Source organism: Bufo bufo, chromosome 9, assembly GCF_905171765.1.
Source record: "Bufo bufo chromosome 9, aBufBuf1.1, whole genome shotgun sequence".
Classification (NCBI taxonomy): Eukaryota; Metazoa; Chordata; class Amphibia; order Anura; family Bufonidae; genus Bufo; species Bufo bufo.
In genome coordinates this window covers 74,144,820-74,160,066 of record NC_053397.1, presented here as the reverse complement: position 1 = coordinate 74,160,066, position 15,247 = coordinate 74,144,820, and the positions used below count along the sequence as shown (strand labels likewise).

The 15,247-nt window shown below is 44.8% G+C and overlaps 1 protein-coding gene across 3 annotated transcripts in view; it reads right to left on the bottom strand.

The window, feature by feature from the left end:
* Positions 1–15,247, bottom strand: part of LOC120979470 (9,11-endoperoxide prostaglandin H2 reductase-like) — a 225,033-nt gene that overhangs the window by 174,544 nt on the left and 35,242 nt on the right. For all 3 annotated transcript variants that reach the window (XM_040408253.1, XM_040408254.1, XM_040408252.1), the window contains exon 3: positions 7,989–8,237. In XM_040408253.1, coding sequence (XP_040264187.1) covers positions 7,989–8,237 — 249 coding nt within the window. The remainder of the gene's footprint in view (positions 1–7,988; positions 8,238–15,247) is intronic.

Below are 15,247 nucleotides of genomic sequence, written 5' to 3'. Positions count from 1 at the left end.
AGTAACTCCCTGATCAGTATGATCCATTTCATCTAGCATGGAAAGATGAGCTAATATGTTTCTGTCCCTTAGGCCCCTTTCACACGGGTGAGTTTTCCGCGCGGGTGCATTGCACCCGCACTGAATCCGGACCCATTAATTTCTATGGGGCTGTGCACATGAGTGGTGATTTTCACGCATCACTTGTGTGTTGCGTGAAAATCGCAGCAAGCTCTATTTTGTGCGTTTTTCACGCAACGCAGGCCCCATAGAAGTTAATGGGACTGCGTGAAAATCGCAAGCATCCGCAAGCAAGTGCGGATGCGGTGCGATTTTCACGCACGGTTGCTAGGAGACGATCGGGATGGAGACCCGATCATTATTATTTTCCCTTATAACATGGTTATAAGGGAAAATAATAGCATTCTGAATACAGAATGCATAGTACAATAGGGCTGGAGGGGTTAAAAAAAAATAAAGAATTATTTAACTCACCTTAATCCACTTGTTCGCGCAGCCCAGCTTCTTTCTTCAGGACCTGGGTAAAGGACCTGTGATGATGTCACTGCGCTCATCACATGGCCCGTCACATGATCCATCACCATGGTAAAAAAGATCATGTGATGGACCATGTGATGAGCGCAGTGACGTCACCACAGGTCCTTTACCCAGTTCCTGAAGAAAGAAGAGAAGCCGGGCTGCGTGAACAAGTGGATTAAGGTGAGTTAAATTATTTAATTATTTTTTTTAACCCCTCCAGCACTATTGTACTATGCATTCTGTATTCAGAATGCTATTATTTTCCCCTATAACCATGTTATAAGGGAAAATAATACAATCTACAGTTCGGGTACCAAACATGCCGATTTTTCTCACGCGCGTGCAAAATGCATTACAATGTTTTGCACTCGCGAGGTAAAATCGCACATTTTCCCGCAACGCACCCGCATCTTATCCGGGCAAAAAACATGACGCCCGTGTGAATAAAATCCACAGCAAGTCAATTGTTTGGGTGATTCTGCACCTTCTGTAGAGCGGCTTTCACCCTAGATTTCAATGGGGTTGTTAAAATAAACAGAAAATCCACGCAATAATCTGCAACAAAAAACGCATTAGAAAAACACAAAAATGCAGCAAACCATAATAAATTATGCGGATTTATGTGTTTGTTAGGTTTTTTTTGCTCAGTTTTCGTGCAGATTTCTTGCAGATTTTCTGCACACAAATATGCACCGTATGCAGGCACCCTAATAGTTTACTGATTCGATAAGAAAGAAAAAAAAATCAATGACACCAACAGATCTTCTATGTCAATTAATTTCAGTGGTGTCTTGCGGTATAAGGGTGGGTTCACATCTGCGTTCTGGATTCCGTTATAACATGGTTATGACAGAAAATAACGGAATCCATAAGACGGAAGGACGGATCCGTTATGCTGCCCATAGACTTGTATTATGACGGAATGCAAAACGGAAGCCTTTAAAAGGCATTCCGTCTTAATAGAAGTCTATGGGGAAGCATAACGGATCCGTTTGGTTTCCGTTATGCAGAACGGAGAAAAAAGTCCTGTCGACAGGACTTTGTTTTCCGTCTTGCATAACGGGACCCAGATGGATCTGTTATGATTCCCATAGACTTCTATTAAGACGGATCAAAACGGAATGCCTCTAAAGGCTTTGATCCGTCTTATGGATTGCGTCATTTTCCGTTATAACAGGCCATAACGGAATCCAGAACACAGATGTGAACCCGCCCTAAGCTACTATAAAGGCTGCCCTTGATTCTCTCAGCTTCAGCATAGGTATGGGACCCACCCTCTATGCACAGGCAGGGGACGAGTCTTTTAATCAAGTAAATGGTATGATCATTGTGATCTAACTTTAGTTCCATTCTCTCCCGCCAAAGTCTCTACTCTTGCGTACTTTGATGGGTGATGCTCGCTTTATCTGAAATTCCATCTCCCACTACAAAGAATAATTGGAGACATCCTTTCCGATTTGTGGCTAGTTCAAGTGAAAACAGTCTCGTGCTAAAGAAAAATAAAGCACAACAGTAACCCGTCCAGTCCCCGAGAAGCTGACAAACTGTACCAAACAATGGAGAGTTCATTAAGATCTATTTACAACTATAACAATTTCCGTTCTTTGTCTTTGCCTTCAATTACACCGAAATCTGACGTATATTTCCGTATTGCATGATACGAAAATGAAACATCCGTTGATGCCACCTTCTAATGACTGGTACGCTGTCATGCAAACTATTCATCATGACATCATGATCATGCAGGACACATACCAAGCTAAAAGAGTCAACGTAACAAACCTAATAGATTTCTCATAATTCAAAAGCCTGGGATTTCATTATTTTAAAAGATAATGGAGGCATTTAGCAAAACTAGTGCTAAGGGGAAGAGAACTAGACCCACTGATTAGATCCGCTTAGCAGCTCAGTTTAAAAGATACCCAAAAAACAAACACAAATGGATGCCAACTGGAAGGTATCTATTTGCAACTGTATGAACAGACTTCAATGTTAATGGGCGTCTGTCAACAGTTTTGTACCTATGACACTGGCTGACCTGTTACAAGTGCACTTGGCAGCTGAGGGCATCTGTGTTGGTCCCATGTTCATATGTGCCCGCATTGAGAAAAATTATGTTTTGATATATGCAAATGAGCCTCTAGGAGCAAAGGTGTATTTTTTTTTAACTTGGGCATTTTTTTAATAAAACATTATACCGTATATATATATTTTTTTTACTATTTATTAGTCCCACAAGGGAACTTAGACAGGTGATCGTCTCATCTCTTCTATGATACACTGTACTGCTTATGCTATACAGTGTATTATACTGTCAGTACTATCTGCACAAGAGAGGCACAGTCTGATAGACTGCAGGCAGACCTGGGGGTAGGGTTGTTTCGATACCAAAATTTTGATTCGGTTTCAATACCATAAAAAAGTATTGCGATACTCGATACTACGGCAAAAAAATAAAAACACCAAAAAAAGCTGCGTGCATTCCGCATTTTATGGAACGTCCGGCCCATAATCGAACAGTCCTATCCTATTTTTTGGGGGACAAGGTGACTAAAAAAGATGGCGAATCGCATGGTTTTTGTTTATTTTTCTGTTATGGCGTTCACCGCATAGGAGATTTTTAAAATATTTTAATAGTTTGGACTTTTCGGATGTGACGATATGCGATATGTTTATTTATTTATTGTTTATATATTTTATATGTAAAATTGGGAAAGGGGGTGATTTATACTTAATATTTTGGTGTGTTTTTTTATTTTTTTATTTAATAACTATTTCCCCAATTAGGGGCTAGAACCTGGGATCTTTTAATCCCTTGTCCTATTCACCCTAATAGAGATCTATCAGGGTGAATAGGACTTCACAGTCTCCCTGCTGCCCTGTGCATAGTACACACAGCAGCAGGGAGCTGACTATGGCAGCCAGGGCTTCAGTAGCGTCCTGGCTGCCATGGTAACTGATCGGAGTCCCGGGATTACACAGCTGGGGCTCCAATCAGAAGCTTCCACTGTCGCCAATGAGAGGAGGTGAGGGGACTCTGTGGCCACTGCCACCAATGACTTAATATTGGGGGGGGCGCACTGCGCCACCAATGTTTTTAATACTGGGGGGGGCGCACTGCGCCACCAATGATAGTTAACATTCAATACAAATACAGCTGGTGGCCGAAACACATTGCCGGCACCCGACCTCTGACAGGGAGCTGCGATCAGCGGCAGTTAACCCCTCAGGTGCGGCCCCTGAGGGGTTAATTGCCGCGGACGCAGCGCCCTGTCAGAAGTCGGGTGTCGGCAATGTGGTTGGGCCACCGGCTGTATTTGTAATGTATTAAACGTTAGTTATCATTGGTGCCGCAGTGCGCCCTCCCCTCCTCTTCGTTCCTATTGGTGGCAGCGGCAGCATAAGGGGGAGGTAGAGACTGCTTCCTTCTCCCCATGCTGCTGAGGGAACATGGCCGCGCTGAGAGCAGGGCGATACATGTTCTCTGATACTGGGCTGTGCAGTAGCACAGCCTGGTATCGATAAAAGCCAAATCCCGGTATCATATCGATACCAGGACGAATGTATCGATTGGGTATCAAAACTTCGATACCCGAAACAACCCTACCTAGGGGCCTTCATTAGGACCCCGGCTGTCATTCTAAGTCATTGGCATGCCTTGTTGTAGGCCGTGTAAAAAGGCCTAAAATAAAGCCCATTAAAGGTGTTGTCCCAGACATATCCCCATCTTCACCCCTCCGGCCCCTCTGACATGAGGATTGCCCAGGGCACAGGCTTTTTTGTTTATATTTTTACACCACTAGGCGGAGGCTTCCGTCTAGCAGTTGTGCCGGTGACGTCACCAGCACTGATGGGCAGACTCTAGCAATGCCCTGGCCGTTTTACAGGCTAAAGCATTAGATGCTCCGATGCTCATGTGAGGGGGGCTGCCTGGGTGAAAATGGGGATATGTCCAGGTTCAACCACATTTATAGCCTGCATTATAATCTACAGTTACATTTAAAATTCAGAAGGCTTCAGAGCTGAAATCTGTAAGCATTTTTTGCAAATTATGCCAACCACTGTCAACAATGTTAATATAAACAAGATTGGAGAAATTGTATTTCTCATCAGCTTTGTAGAGATGTTCTCAGAATAACTGCTTGTGGAGACCCCTTTAATACACTCAACATTGTCAGGTCTAATACCTTACCCTTAAAGGGATTCCTTTAGCATTGTTGCTTCTATCCTTAGCTCTAGGCTGTGGTCACATAACCATGTCCATGAGGCTCTTTCTTATTTTCCGTTATGTCCATGGTCATGTCAAAGCTGCAATAGGGGCAGTGATAGGGGAGTGTGTATATAACTATCTGGTGGGAGGAGCTATAAACTAGCTGGGCGGTGTTAGGGGCGGTGATAGGGGAGTGTGCATTTAACTATCTGGTGGGAGGAGCTATAAACTAGCTGGGCGGTGTTAGGAGCGGTGATAGGGGAGTGTGTATATAACTAGCTGGTGGGAGAAGCTATAAACTAGCTGGATGTTATTATGGGCGGCGCTGGAGCTGTGGCGGTGAAAAGAAAAGTGCATCATGGGTTTGGTTAGATACAGCAACAGGAAGTGCTACATACAGGATGGAAACCAACCAGAAGTATTTCTTTACATGGTGGAAACAGGTCCACATTGAAAAAAAAAGCATGGGGGAAGCAACTATATGAGCATATATTTTAAAAACCACAGTAGACCTAGAAAACCCCTTTATGTTTTTGGAGTAGGTGCTGACATTTCCAGCAATGTAAGTGTTTTCTATTTTCACTTAGAATGAAGACTGAAGTTAACTCCTTTGGACGAATGAACTTAAGCTGGTAGCGTACCGTACACCAGCTTCCTCCCCAGAGAGTGAGATTAAAGGTCCACACATAATTACATAATGTCCCGGCTATTTTAGGATTTGCAGGCCCACACTGTCATTATTCTGGCTGTTTTAGTAAGAATTCCTGTTTGGAAGCGGACTTTTCTAGGCCTTCTCCCTGGATAATCCGAAAACAGTTAACAGTCCAGGTGCAAAGGATATGTATTAAACAGACACTTCAGTCTTCTGGAATACTTACAATGCTTTCAACATGGCTGTGACAGACACAAGAAAAAATATACATGTCCATCCGCCCCTGAACAGCTTTTTACAGTTTATATGCAGAAAGCAATGTCACTCCTGTTAAAGCATTTGGGCCTGTGCCCTCGGATGTTTTGTCCCAGGCCCCAAACGTACTGGCTGCCGGAGATATGCAACTGAGGACGACGATACAATGGAATCACAGTGGCGGGACACAGGAGCCAATTGCTCCCTGCCCCTCCGTTCTCTCTCATAGGCCACAGGCAACTAGGCCTGAGACCTACGAGAAGTAGTACAGTGCAGGTGGGTCTTAATCGGCGCAATGACATCATCGGGCACCTGTGCCTAGACACAGGCGGCATGCTGACTTAAACACAAGTGCTTGAGAAGCCAAGCACTCATCGCTGCTTCACTGACAGCAGTTGGAAATCAGGTGAGTATCTTGGTTTTTTTCTTTGTCTGTTGGGGAAAATAGTACTGGGCAGCATGGGGGGCATTATAGATACAGGGGGGCACTATAAGGTCTGGGGACACTACAGGGTGGCAGGTTAAGAACTGGGGGCACAACAGGGGAGCACTATAAAGACTGGGAACACTACTGGGGGGCACTGCAAGAATTGTGGGCACTACAGGAGGGCACTATATGCCCTGTGGGCATCACATGGGGGTACTTAAAGGGAACCTGTCACCGGGATTTTGTGTATAGAGTTGAGGACTTGGGTTGCTAGATGGCCGCTAGCACATCCGCAATATCCAGTCCCCATAGCTCTGTGTGCTTTTATTGTGTAAAAAAACCTATTTGATATATATGCAAATTAACATAAGAGTCATATCTTGCGTGTGTGACCAGAGAAGAGTCATATTTTCAAGCTCTGACTCATCTCAGGTTAATTTGCATATGTATCAAATCGGTTTTTATACACAATAAAAGCACACAGAGCTATGGGGACTGGGTATTGCGGATGTGCTAGCGGCCATCTAGCAACCCATGTCATCCGCTCTATACACAAAATCCCAGTGACAGGTTCCCTTTAAGAAATGTGGGCACTACATGGTGGCACTATGAGGTCTGTTGGCACCAATTGGGAACACTATATGGTCTGGGGACACTAAAGATGGGCTCTGTAAGGCCTGGGGCACTGTAAGGACTGGGGGCACTAAATATGGGCATTAAACTACTGGGGGAACTATAGGGGGCATCACAACTAGTAAGGGCACTATAGGGGACATTATAATTACTGAGGGCACAATCAAGGGGACATACTACTGGGAGCTCTATAGGGCAGTCTTATTAATACATGGGGTGCAATAGAGATGTCTTATTACTGGGTGCACTATTGTGGGCATTATTATTTGGCACAATATAGGAGCACTGCTAATAATGGGCACTCTAGGGGAGTATTATCATTATTGGGGGCACTGCTACTAATGAGGGCTCTCTGGGAGGGAATTATTGCGATTGGTGGGATTTTTATATCACTATAAGGGAACTACCTTTATGGCAGTATAACCTCTGCAGGGTGCATTGGGGAGCACAGTAGGCATGGTACTGGGCCAGCAGCAGGATAACATGTGGCATCAGGGTTGGGAGAATAATCATAGAAAAGTGAGGAACCTAAGATGTCTGTGTCTCAAACTCTGCATAGAGGAGAAATGGCTGAAAGAAGTTGTTTATGCTGAATGGAGAAGATGATGAAAGAGACATCATGCAGCCTATTTGTCCGGCCAACAGCCGGCATTTATGCCGAATAATTTCGCAGCCTAGATCTACAGAAAAGTAGAGTCATTTTCAAAATACATTGCAGTACTTATCTACTGAGTTTTCTGGTTTCAGATGGCCATACATGAATCTTCCATGGTTCTACTGGGCTTAACCTACTACAGAACCATTGTTTTTGTCCGATCTCTCTATTTACCACCTACATGGCAGGTAAAATGTAAAGAGGTTGTCCGGGTTCAGAGCTGAACCAGGACATATCCCCATTTTCACCCAGGTAGCCCCCCTGACTTGATCCATCGGAGCAGTTCATGCTCCGATGCTCTCCTTTGCCCTTCGCTAAATCGCGCAGGGCAAAAGCATTTTCTTTAAAGGGGTTGTGAGCAGAAGAGCCGGTATCTAGTCCCAGGAGACATCACCGTCAGCAGTGCGAAAGAGGGGGAAGTACTGACTATCTTCCCTCCACAGGTCAGAACATGGCAAGATTTTCAAGACAGCCTGGAGAACCCCTTTAAGTAAGAGTGCAACTATGTAATATTACTAAATGCAACTAGTACTTCATGCTAGTATCCATTCTGCATAGCTACACATGTTACATAACCACAGGCTGCATTACTGATTACCCATATGGCATCTATAGTAACACAATAGATTGGTCATACCTAGATACTCTAATCCAAGTTTTTTGCAGGAATCTAGACAAGCCTGTGTGGCTTTTTCATATCCGTAGTCCCCTGGCCACAGCTTAGTGGTGATCCACAGCTCTTCTCTCTTCACTCCACTTTCGGATATAGCTTTTCCGACCAATTCTTCATTACCATACCGTTTAGCTGTATCAATGTGCCGGATACCACAAGATCTCAGGGCATAAAGCAGTGCATTGTGGGAATATCCTCCGTCATGAGACATCCCTAGGAGTTAAATGCAGCATTAGACAAGGACAGATACTTCTTTAATTAATGACTGTGAGAATAAGTAGTTACTTCCAGTATACTGCCCCCTACATGACTCCTCAAATAGGGGTCGCCTTGATTTTTTTTTTTTTCTCAAAGTGAAACTCTGGGCAAATGTTCATAATTAGTAGGATGTGTATACAGGTGAAACTCGAAAAATTAGAATATCGTGCAAAAGTCTATTTATTTCAGTAATGCAAATTAAAAGGGATTGCATTAATGCAGCTTAAAATTTGAATTTTCTGAAAATCTTCAATATTCTAGGCTCAAAGTGTCACACTCTACTCAGCTAATTAATCCATACCCCCTGAGCAAAGGGTACCTGAGATTGTCACTTTGGGGTTTTCATAAGCTGTAAACCATAATCATCCAAATGATAACAAATAAAGGCTTGAAATATCTCGCTTTGCATGTAATGAGTCTATCTCATATATTCGTTTCACCTTTTAAGTTGGATTACTGAAATATTTGAGCTGTGCACGATATCCACATTTTTCGAGTTTCACCTGTATGCCACAAGCCCGGGAGGAGCAGAGCAGAGGATGGGTGTGGTAGTGGCTTTGGTTGAAACAGTTATTCACAGTGGCAATCCTCACACTAATGCTCCCGAGCAGTGACAGGAGGGTGAACCCTTTCTGCCCTCAGAGCAAAACATGATGCTGGGGTGCCCTTGGTGTTACAAGGCAGGGGAAGTGCTGTGGCCAGGAAATGGTGCTGGAGTCAGTTGTAGAAAACAGATAAGTCTCTCTTTACTAAAGTGCAGAATGGGCGTTGCAGTACATCCAAAAGTATTAAAACATTTCCAAACAATTCACAGTGCAAATCTTCCCTGATAGCAATGTATGGATATAAGCAAGGATGGGGGTTGTAGTACTCCTTTCCTCTATCTCCCCACAGTCTCCCTCTGCAGAATCTAAGGCTGGCAATAAGGATCTTGCAAATGTGTCCGTAATTCCCAGCAGAGGTGTACAGGATTAAGATACAGCTGGCCAGGAGCGTGTCAGGTGTGGAAGGTGCAGTAAAGTCTCTTAAACAGCAAATACCTTACTGACTGACTCCAATGCTCGGCCTTGCAGATTCTAAACCTTCTAGTTCTTTCTTTCTCTCTCTCTTCTGGAGGAGTACAGTAAAGTAGAGATTACTTTTTTGATGCACAGCAACAAGGAGTGAGCACATGTAGCTCCTCTCACTTCCTCAGCTAGACTCACTCTACACTGAGCTAGGGGCAGACCTAAGTCCATCACCTAGCTTCCTACAGGGGCAGAGTCAGGTTTGTTAACCCTGACTGATCCGTACTGGGTATAATACATTACACAACAGTATTAAACAACAAAAACAATTAGCAAGTACCCTATTCTGGGGTACTGCACATTCTTGATTAAACTTACAATGGTAACATGCATGTTACTAGGCTATTGGTGGACATCACTCAATGCACTGCAGCTATTGGGTGAAGTGTCCTCAGACTTCCCTCTCTTCCTCCTCCCTGCATTTACTCTGCACATTATACCTGTAATAACTTAGGAGCTCTCTTCTTCCTTTCAGGTTATTCTTTCTGGTCAAATCTGGTAATAGGCAGCAAAATGGAGCGCTCAGTATCCCCAGTATTAAGAGCGGAGTGCATGTATGGGGAAGACAGAGCAGGAAGCCTGTGAGGCACAGATTTATCCAATAACTAAAAAACATGGAGTGATGTCAAAGAAGAATGCATCGTTTTGGAGTTTTTCCCTATAAAGCACAGTTAAATGCAGCCATTTTCCTATTTCCCATGGGACCTTTAGACTACATAGCATATTTTAGGGTTACTTTCACATCTGCGCTTTGTATTCTGCTTTTGAGATCCGGCAGAAGATCTCAAAACTGGAGCCAAACCCTTCCGTTCGATTTAATACATCATGTATCCCATCCGTTCGGATAAGGTGGGGTTGTCCAGGTTCACAGCTAAACCCGGACATATCCCCATTTTCACCCAGGCAGCCCCCCTGACTTGAGGATCGGAGCAGTTCATGCTCCGATGCTCTCCTTTGCCCTGCGCTAAATCGCGCAGGGCAAAGGCATTTTTAGGAGTTCCGGTGACATACCGGGCTCTCCATGGGGCTGCCAGGAAGCCCGGTGACATCACCAGCACTGATAGCCGGGCATTAGCGCTGCCCTAGCCAGTAAAACAGCTAGGGCAGCGCTAAAGCCCGCCCATCAGAACCGGTGATGTCACCGAACACACTGCCGGGCGGAAGCTTCCGCCCGGCAGTGTGTTATGATAAACAAAAGAGGCCGTGCCCTGCGCGATGTAGCGCATCGGAGCACGAGATGCTCCGATGCTAGACTCAGGGGGGCTGCCTGGGTGAAAATAAGGGTAAAGCTGAACCCGGACAACCCCTTTAAATCGAAACCAGATCCGGCACTAAAAACATTGTAAGTGAATGGGATCATTATTTTTTTTTCGGATCCATTGTTTTTAGTACCGGATCCAGTTTGTTCCGTTTTTACAGACTAGACACAAAACCGCAGCTTGCAGCGGTTTTGTGCCCGGTCAAAAAATGGAACAAACCGGAACGGAATGCATCCCAATCTGTTTTGTCCCCATTGACAATGTATGGGGACAAAATAAAAAGCGTTTTGCTCCCGTTTTGAGATCCTCTGCCGGATGTCAAAACCGGAATACAAAGTACAGATGGGAAAATAGCCTAAAATTGTTTTGAAGGACCACATTAAATACTATAATGAATGGCCCTGGAAGGTTTCCTGACCCTACCAGGTCCATTTTACTAATTATGAAAGATCTGCTCTCCAAAAATACTTTTTCCCCAGAAAAAACTGAACCCACCAAACAACTGCCCATATCTCAGCTTCTTGGACCCTTGTTGGGAGAAGCTGAAATTTCGGTGCAGGAATGCTTTATGTAAATGCAGTCTATGTGGTGCAGGAAGTGAAAATGACATGGGTATGTATCAAAGAACTAGTGAACATATGGAGCGGACAAAGCGAGCGTGGTACTTCCTCTGCCAGTAAAAGGCTGGACAGGACAAAGAGGAATTATGTAATTGTCCCACTTCTATTCTTAGAGACAGGTTCTCAGCAGCGAGAGTTGGGCTCAGCTTGGTAGGATACAAGATCTGCTACTTCTCAGGGACTGGCTGTATAATACCCAGAGAGGGATGAATGAAAAGCATTCAGAGACTCTGCCAATGGGCACAAACCCTTCTTGTGCGCTAATGACTCTGGCAGAACATTCAGGGCAAGAAAACCTCCATTTCAATGTCAACTTGTCAAGCTTCTGATTCAGCAGCACCGTCACAGGGCACTTGTGTAGTACACCATTTGGCAAAAATAAAAATGTAGGCAGTCGACAAAATAGAAATCTTCTTCCCCTAAATAAAAGGTCAACCCTAGTCCTGGGTGAGATAATGGGACAAAAAGCAGCGGACCTATCTAAGACAATCTCCCTATCATTTCCCGAAAGCAGGTGAGAACATCAAAGAAGATATCAGGTTGTGTCTGCTATAATTTTATACATGGGTGTCACCATCTTTAGTCGTCCATTTAGCAATGGACAATCATAAGTGATTATTTTTTTCACGATTCACATTTCCTTCTCTCTGATGTTCCACAGTGATGTATCAAAATACAGAAGAAAAGACATATCAGCCATAATGGTCATCAAGGACACAGCAATGTGCGAAAGAAAAAGTCACTGAATGTAAGAGTGGCCCAGACCTGCGTGATTAAGGGTGGGGTGATGCTCACTTTATCCCCACCACTGGATCCAGTCTGTTGAGCTTCCAGGCCGGTAGTACCGCTCCCACGTGCACTGAGGACATCTATCAATGGCCGCTGCAGCCAATCACAGTCCGGAATGGTGACCTGCTCCCCTTAAGTCACGTGTGATGCAGGGGGGGCATGGCACCACTGTGGCCTGTGATTGGCTAATTGGCTGTCAAGTGTGACGCCGTTGACAGATGATGTCTTCAGCGTACATGGGAGCTGAACTGGACCGGATCCAGCTGTGGGGATCAGGTGAGCATCACCCCCACTCTGGGTGTGCCGGGACTGGACCACTCTTTTAGTGTTGAATAACTTCTTTAAATCTTCAACTGTCACCAGCCATATCTTCTGTTAGAAGCTGAGGTAGTTACAGGAAAAAACCCCTGAGAAAGGATATACCACCAGAGCTGTAGCAGAAAGGACACGTCCCCTGAGCTACCAGCCTAGCAGAGCAACTGGATCAATGAATGGGGAGATCTCTGGATCCATATCAGGTACAGGGCTGGTTCTAGCTTTGATAGAAGGAAATTGTCACGGCATAACCCCTTTAAGGAACCAACCTTATTTGAAGTGAACATGTCTGGTGGTTTCTGCCACATTTTCTGAGAGCAGGGTATGATAGAGGGAAAAGGCTGAGCTCTGTGCTGACTCCCATCACCCCTGGTAGTCAGTTGTTTGCAGAGGCCACGGTCCTTGTGCAAGCGCTGCTTCTTCAATGAGACAAACAGCTGTAATTACACTGCACCACTGCTGCAATCTAGATGCCATGTAGGAGGAGGCACAGCTCGTATGATCGCCACAACCTTCTCAAACTTGGAGTCGGGCTCCCACCTGAGGACAGTTCATCAATATCATGACACTGCACAACCCCTTTAAAGGTTATACCTTGATTAATGTGAAGAATAAGAATCAGACATCATGTAATACATGACAATTACCCCTAGAGATTCTGCTCTCTCAGCAACTGTCGCACCAGGTGCGATGACGTTTAGGGTCCATTCACACGTTCGCAATTTCGTTCCGCATTTTGCAGAACGGAATTGCGGACCCATTTATTTCTATGGGGCAGCACGACGTGCTGCCCGGACACGGAATTGCGGACCCGCACTTCCGGGTCCGCAATTCCGTTCCCGAAAAAAATAGAACATGTCCTATTCTTGTCCGGACAAGAATAGGCATATTCTATTAGTGCCGGCAATGTGCGGTCCGCAAAATGCGGAACGCACATTGCCGCTGTCCGTGTTTTGCGGATCCGCAAACCACGTTGCGGACATGTGAATGGAGCCTTACACTGTCTGGTCCTGTCAATCAAAGTGCAGAGGGTGCAGCAGTTGCAAAGAGAGCAGAGCCTCTAGGAGTAATGGTAACACCCCTGTTGCTCCTAGAGGCTCATTTGCATATATTTAAATCTAATTTTTCTCAGCAATGCGGGCACATATGATCTTGGGACCAACTCAGATGCCTTCAGCTGCCAGGAAATCTGCTGAAAGATGCCCTATAATGGCCACGTGGTATTGAAGGTGCTGCTCTGCCATTAACAGTACAGACCCACTGAACAGTGCGGTCTCATTTGTTTAATTCGAGAGCACCGCACCCTCACATGGGTGCAGGTTTACAAACAGAAAATCCACACCGTTTTCGGTGCTGATTTTTTGTCTATTTTCATACCAAAAACCACGTGTGTTACTTGCCGCAGATCTCACCTTTGCACATAGAATTGACATACTACAGAATTCAAAATCTGCACGGCAGGTCAATTTCTACCCGGAAGAAAAAAAGCAAAGTGTAGATGAGATTTGTCTAATCTGATACACGTTGCTGGTACTGTATTAGGGTTCATGCACACAAACGCATTTTTGGTCCGCAAGCAATCCACATTTTTTGCGGGTTGGCTGTGGACCCTTTTTGTGGGTCGGATGCGAACCCTTTTTGTGGGGCGGATGCGGACCCATTGACTTCAATGGGGCCACAAAAGATTACGCTTGTCCGTTCCACGGCCCCACAAAAAAATAGAGCATGTCCTATTCTTGTACGTTTTACAGACAAGGATGGGACAGTTCTATAGAGGGCAGAACATTCCGTTCCGCAAAAAAAGCGGAATGCGCACGGCCGGCATCCGCGCCCTGCGTATCCACGATTCGCAGACCGCAAAAACGGCAATGGCAGTGTGCATGAGGCCTTATGCTGCGGTTTTTTCACACGAGAATGCACGCAAAAAAACGCATGGAATCTGCAACATCTGCACGCGGTCTAAAGCAGATGTCTTGTAAATTTGTTTAATCTCTGTCACAATTAGTTCTATGTACATAGTATAGATCTCATCTTTATAATGCTGCCAATATTTCCCTCCCACCGATGGTGTGATTACTGACATTACTGCACCTTGATACAATCACATTAACGGTAGAGACGGCTGAGATTTCGCAGCAGCTCATTTGGAAAGTTCAGCACACGGCAATCTCTGAGCATCAAGCCCTAAACCCTTCTTTAATGCTTTCCAGAGGGAACGTACGAGGTTGCCTTTCTTCCTTCCATTCCCACCAATTTTCAGACTAGCCTTCATCTCAGCCAAATTGTTCTCAGATGCGCGGCTCCCAGAGGTCTCCTTGGAAACGGGTGAAAAGAGGCGGCTTTCTTCCATTGAAATCCAGGGCAACCGAGGGGCTGAGGGGGGCTCCTGACACAAATCAATTGCGATTTCTAGGGTCACTGAACTCATTTTGGAGAATATAATACGCCTGCCTGAGTGTGAAAGGGTTATATGTACTCACAAAGAAAGTCCCTCACCAACTTCAAAGGCCCCTTCCTTTCTACCCGGCCCCCTTGCTCCTTGTATCCTATCCGTACTATAGCTATTGATACCCCAGAGGGGAGCGTTCCTTACACAACACCCATCGCGGCAAAGAAAACACCGTCAGTATCAGTATTTTACTTTTACAATATTTTACTTTTTCCCATTGAGCATGCAACATGTAAAAAATCTCAATGCAAAAAATGCAGAAAAATGAACATAAAGTATCAATAACGATAAAAGTACTAGCATTAGTATTAATTAGTGATTATTACACTTCCTAGTAATAAAGGACAAAATTTGATGAATATTTTTCCTGTGGAAGCTTTGGTAGAAAGGCTGAGCTTCAGGTTTCTGCAGGTTCTGTCACATTCTGCAGGCTGATTAGCCCCATTGAAGGACGCTTTGTTTTTCT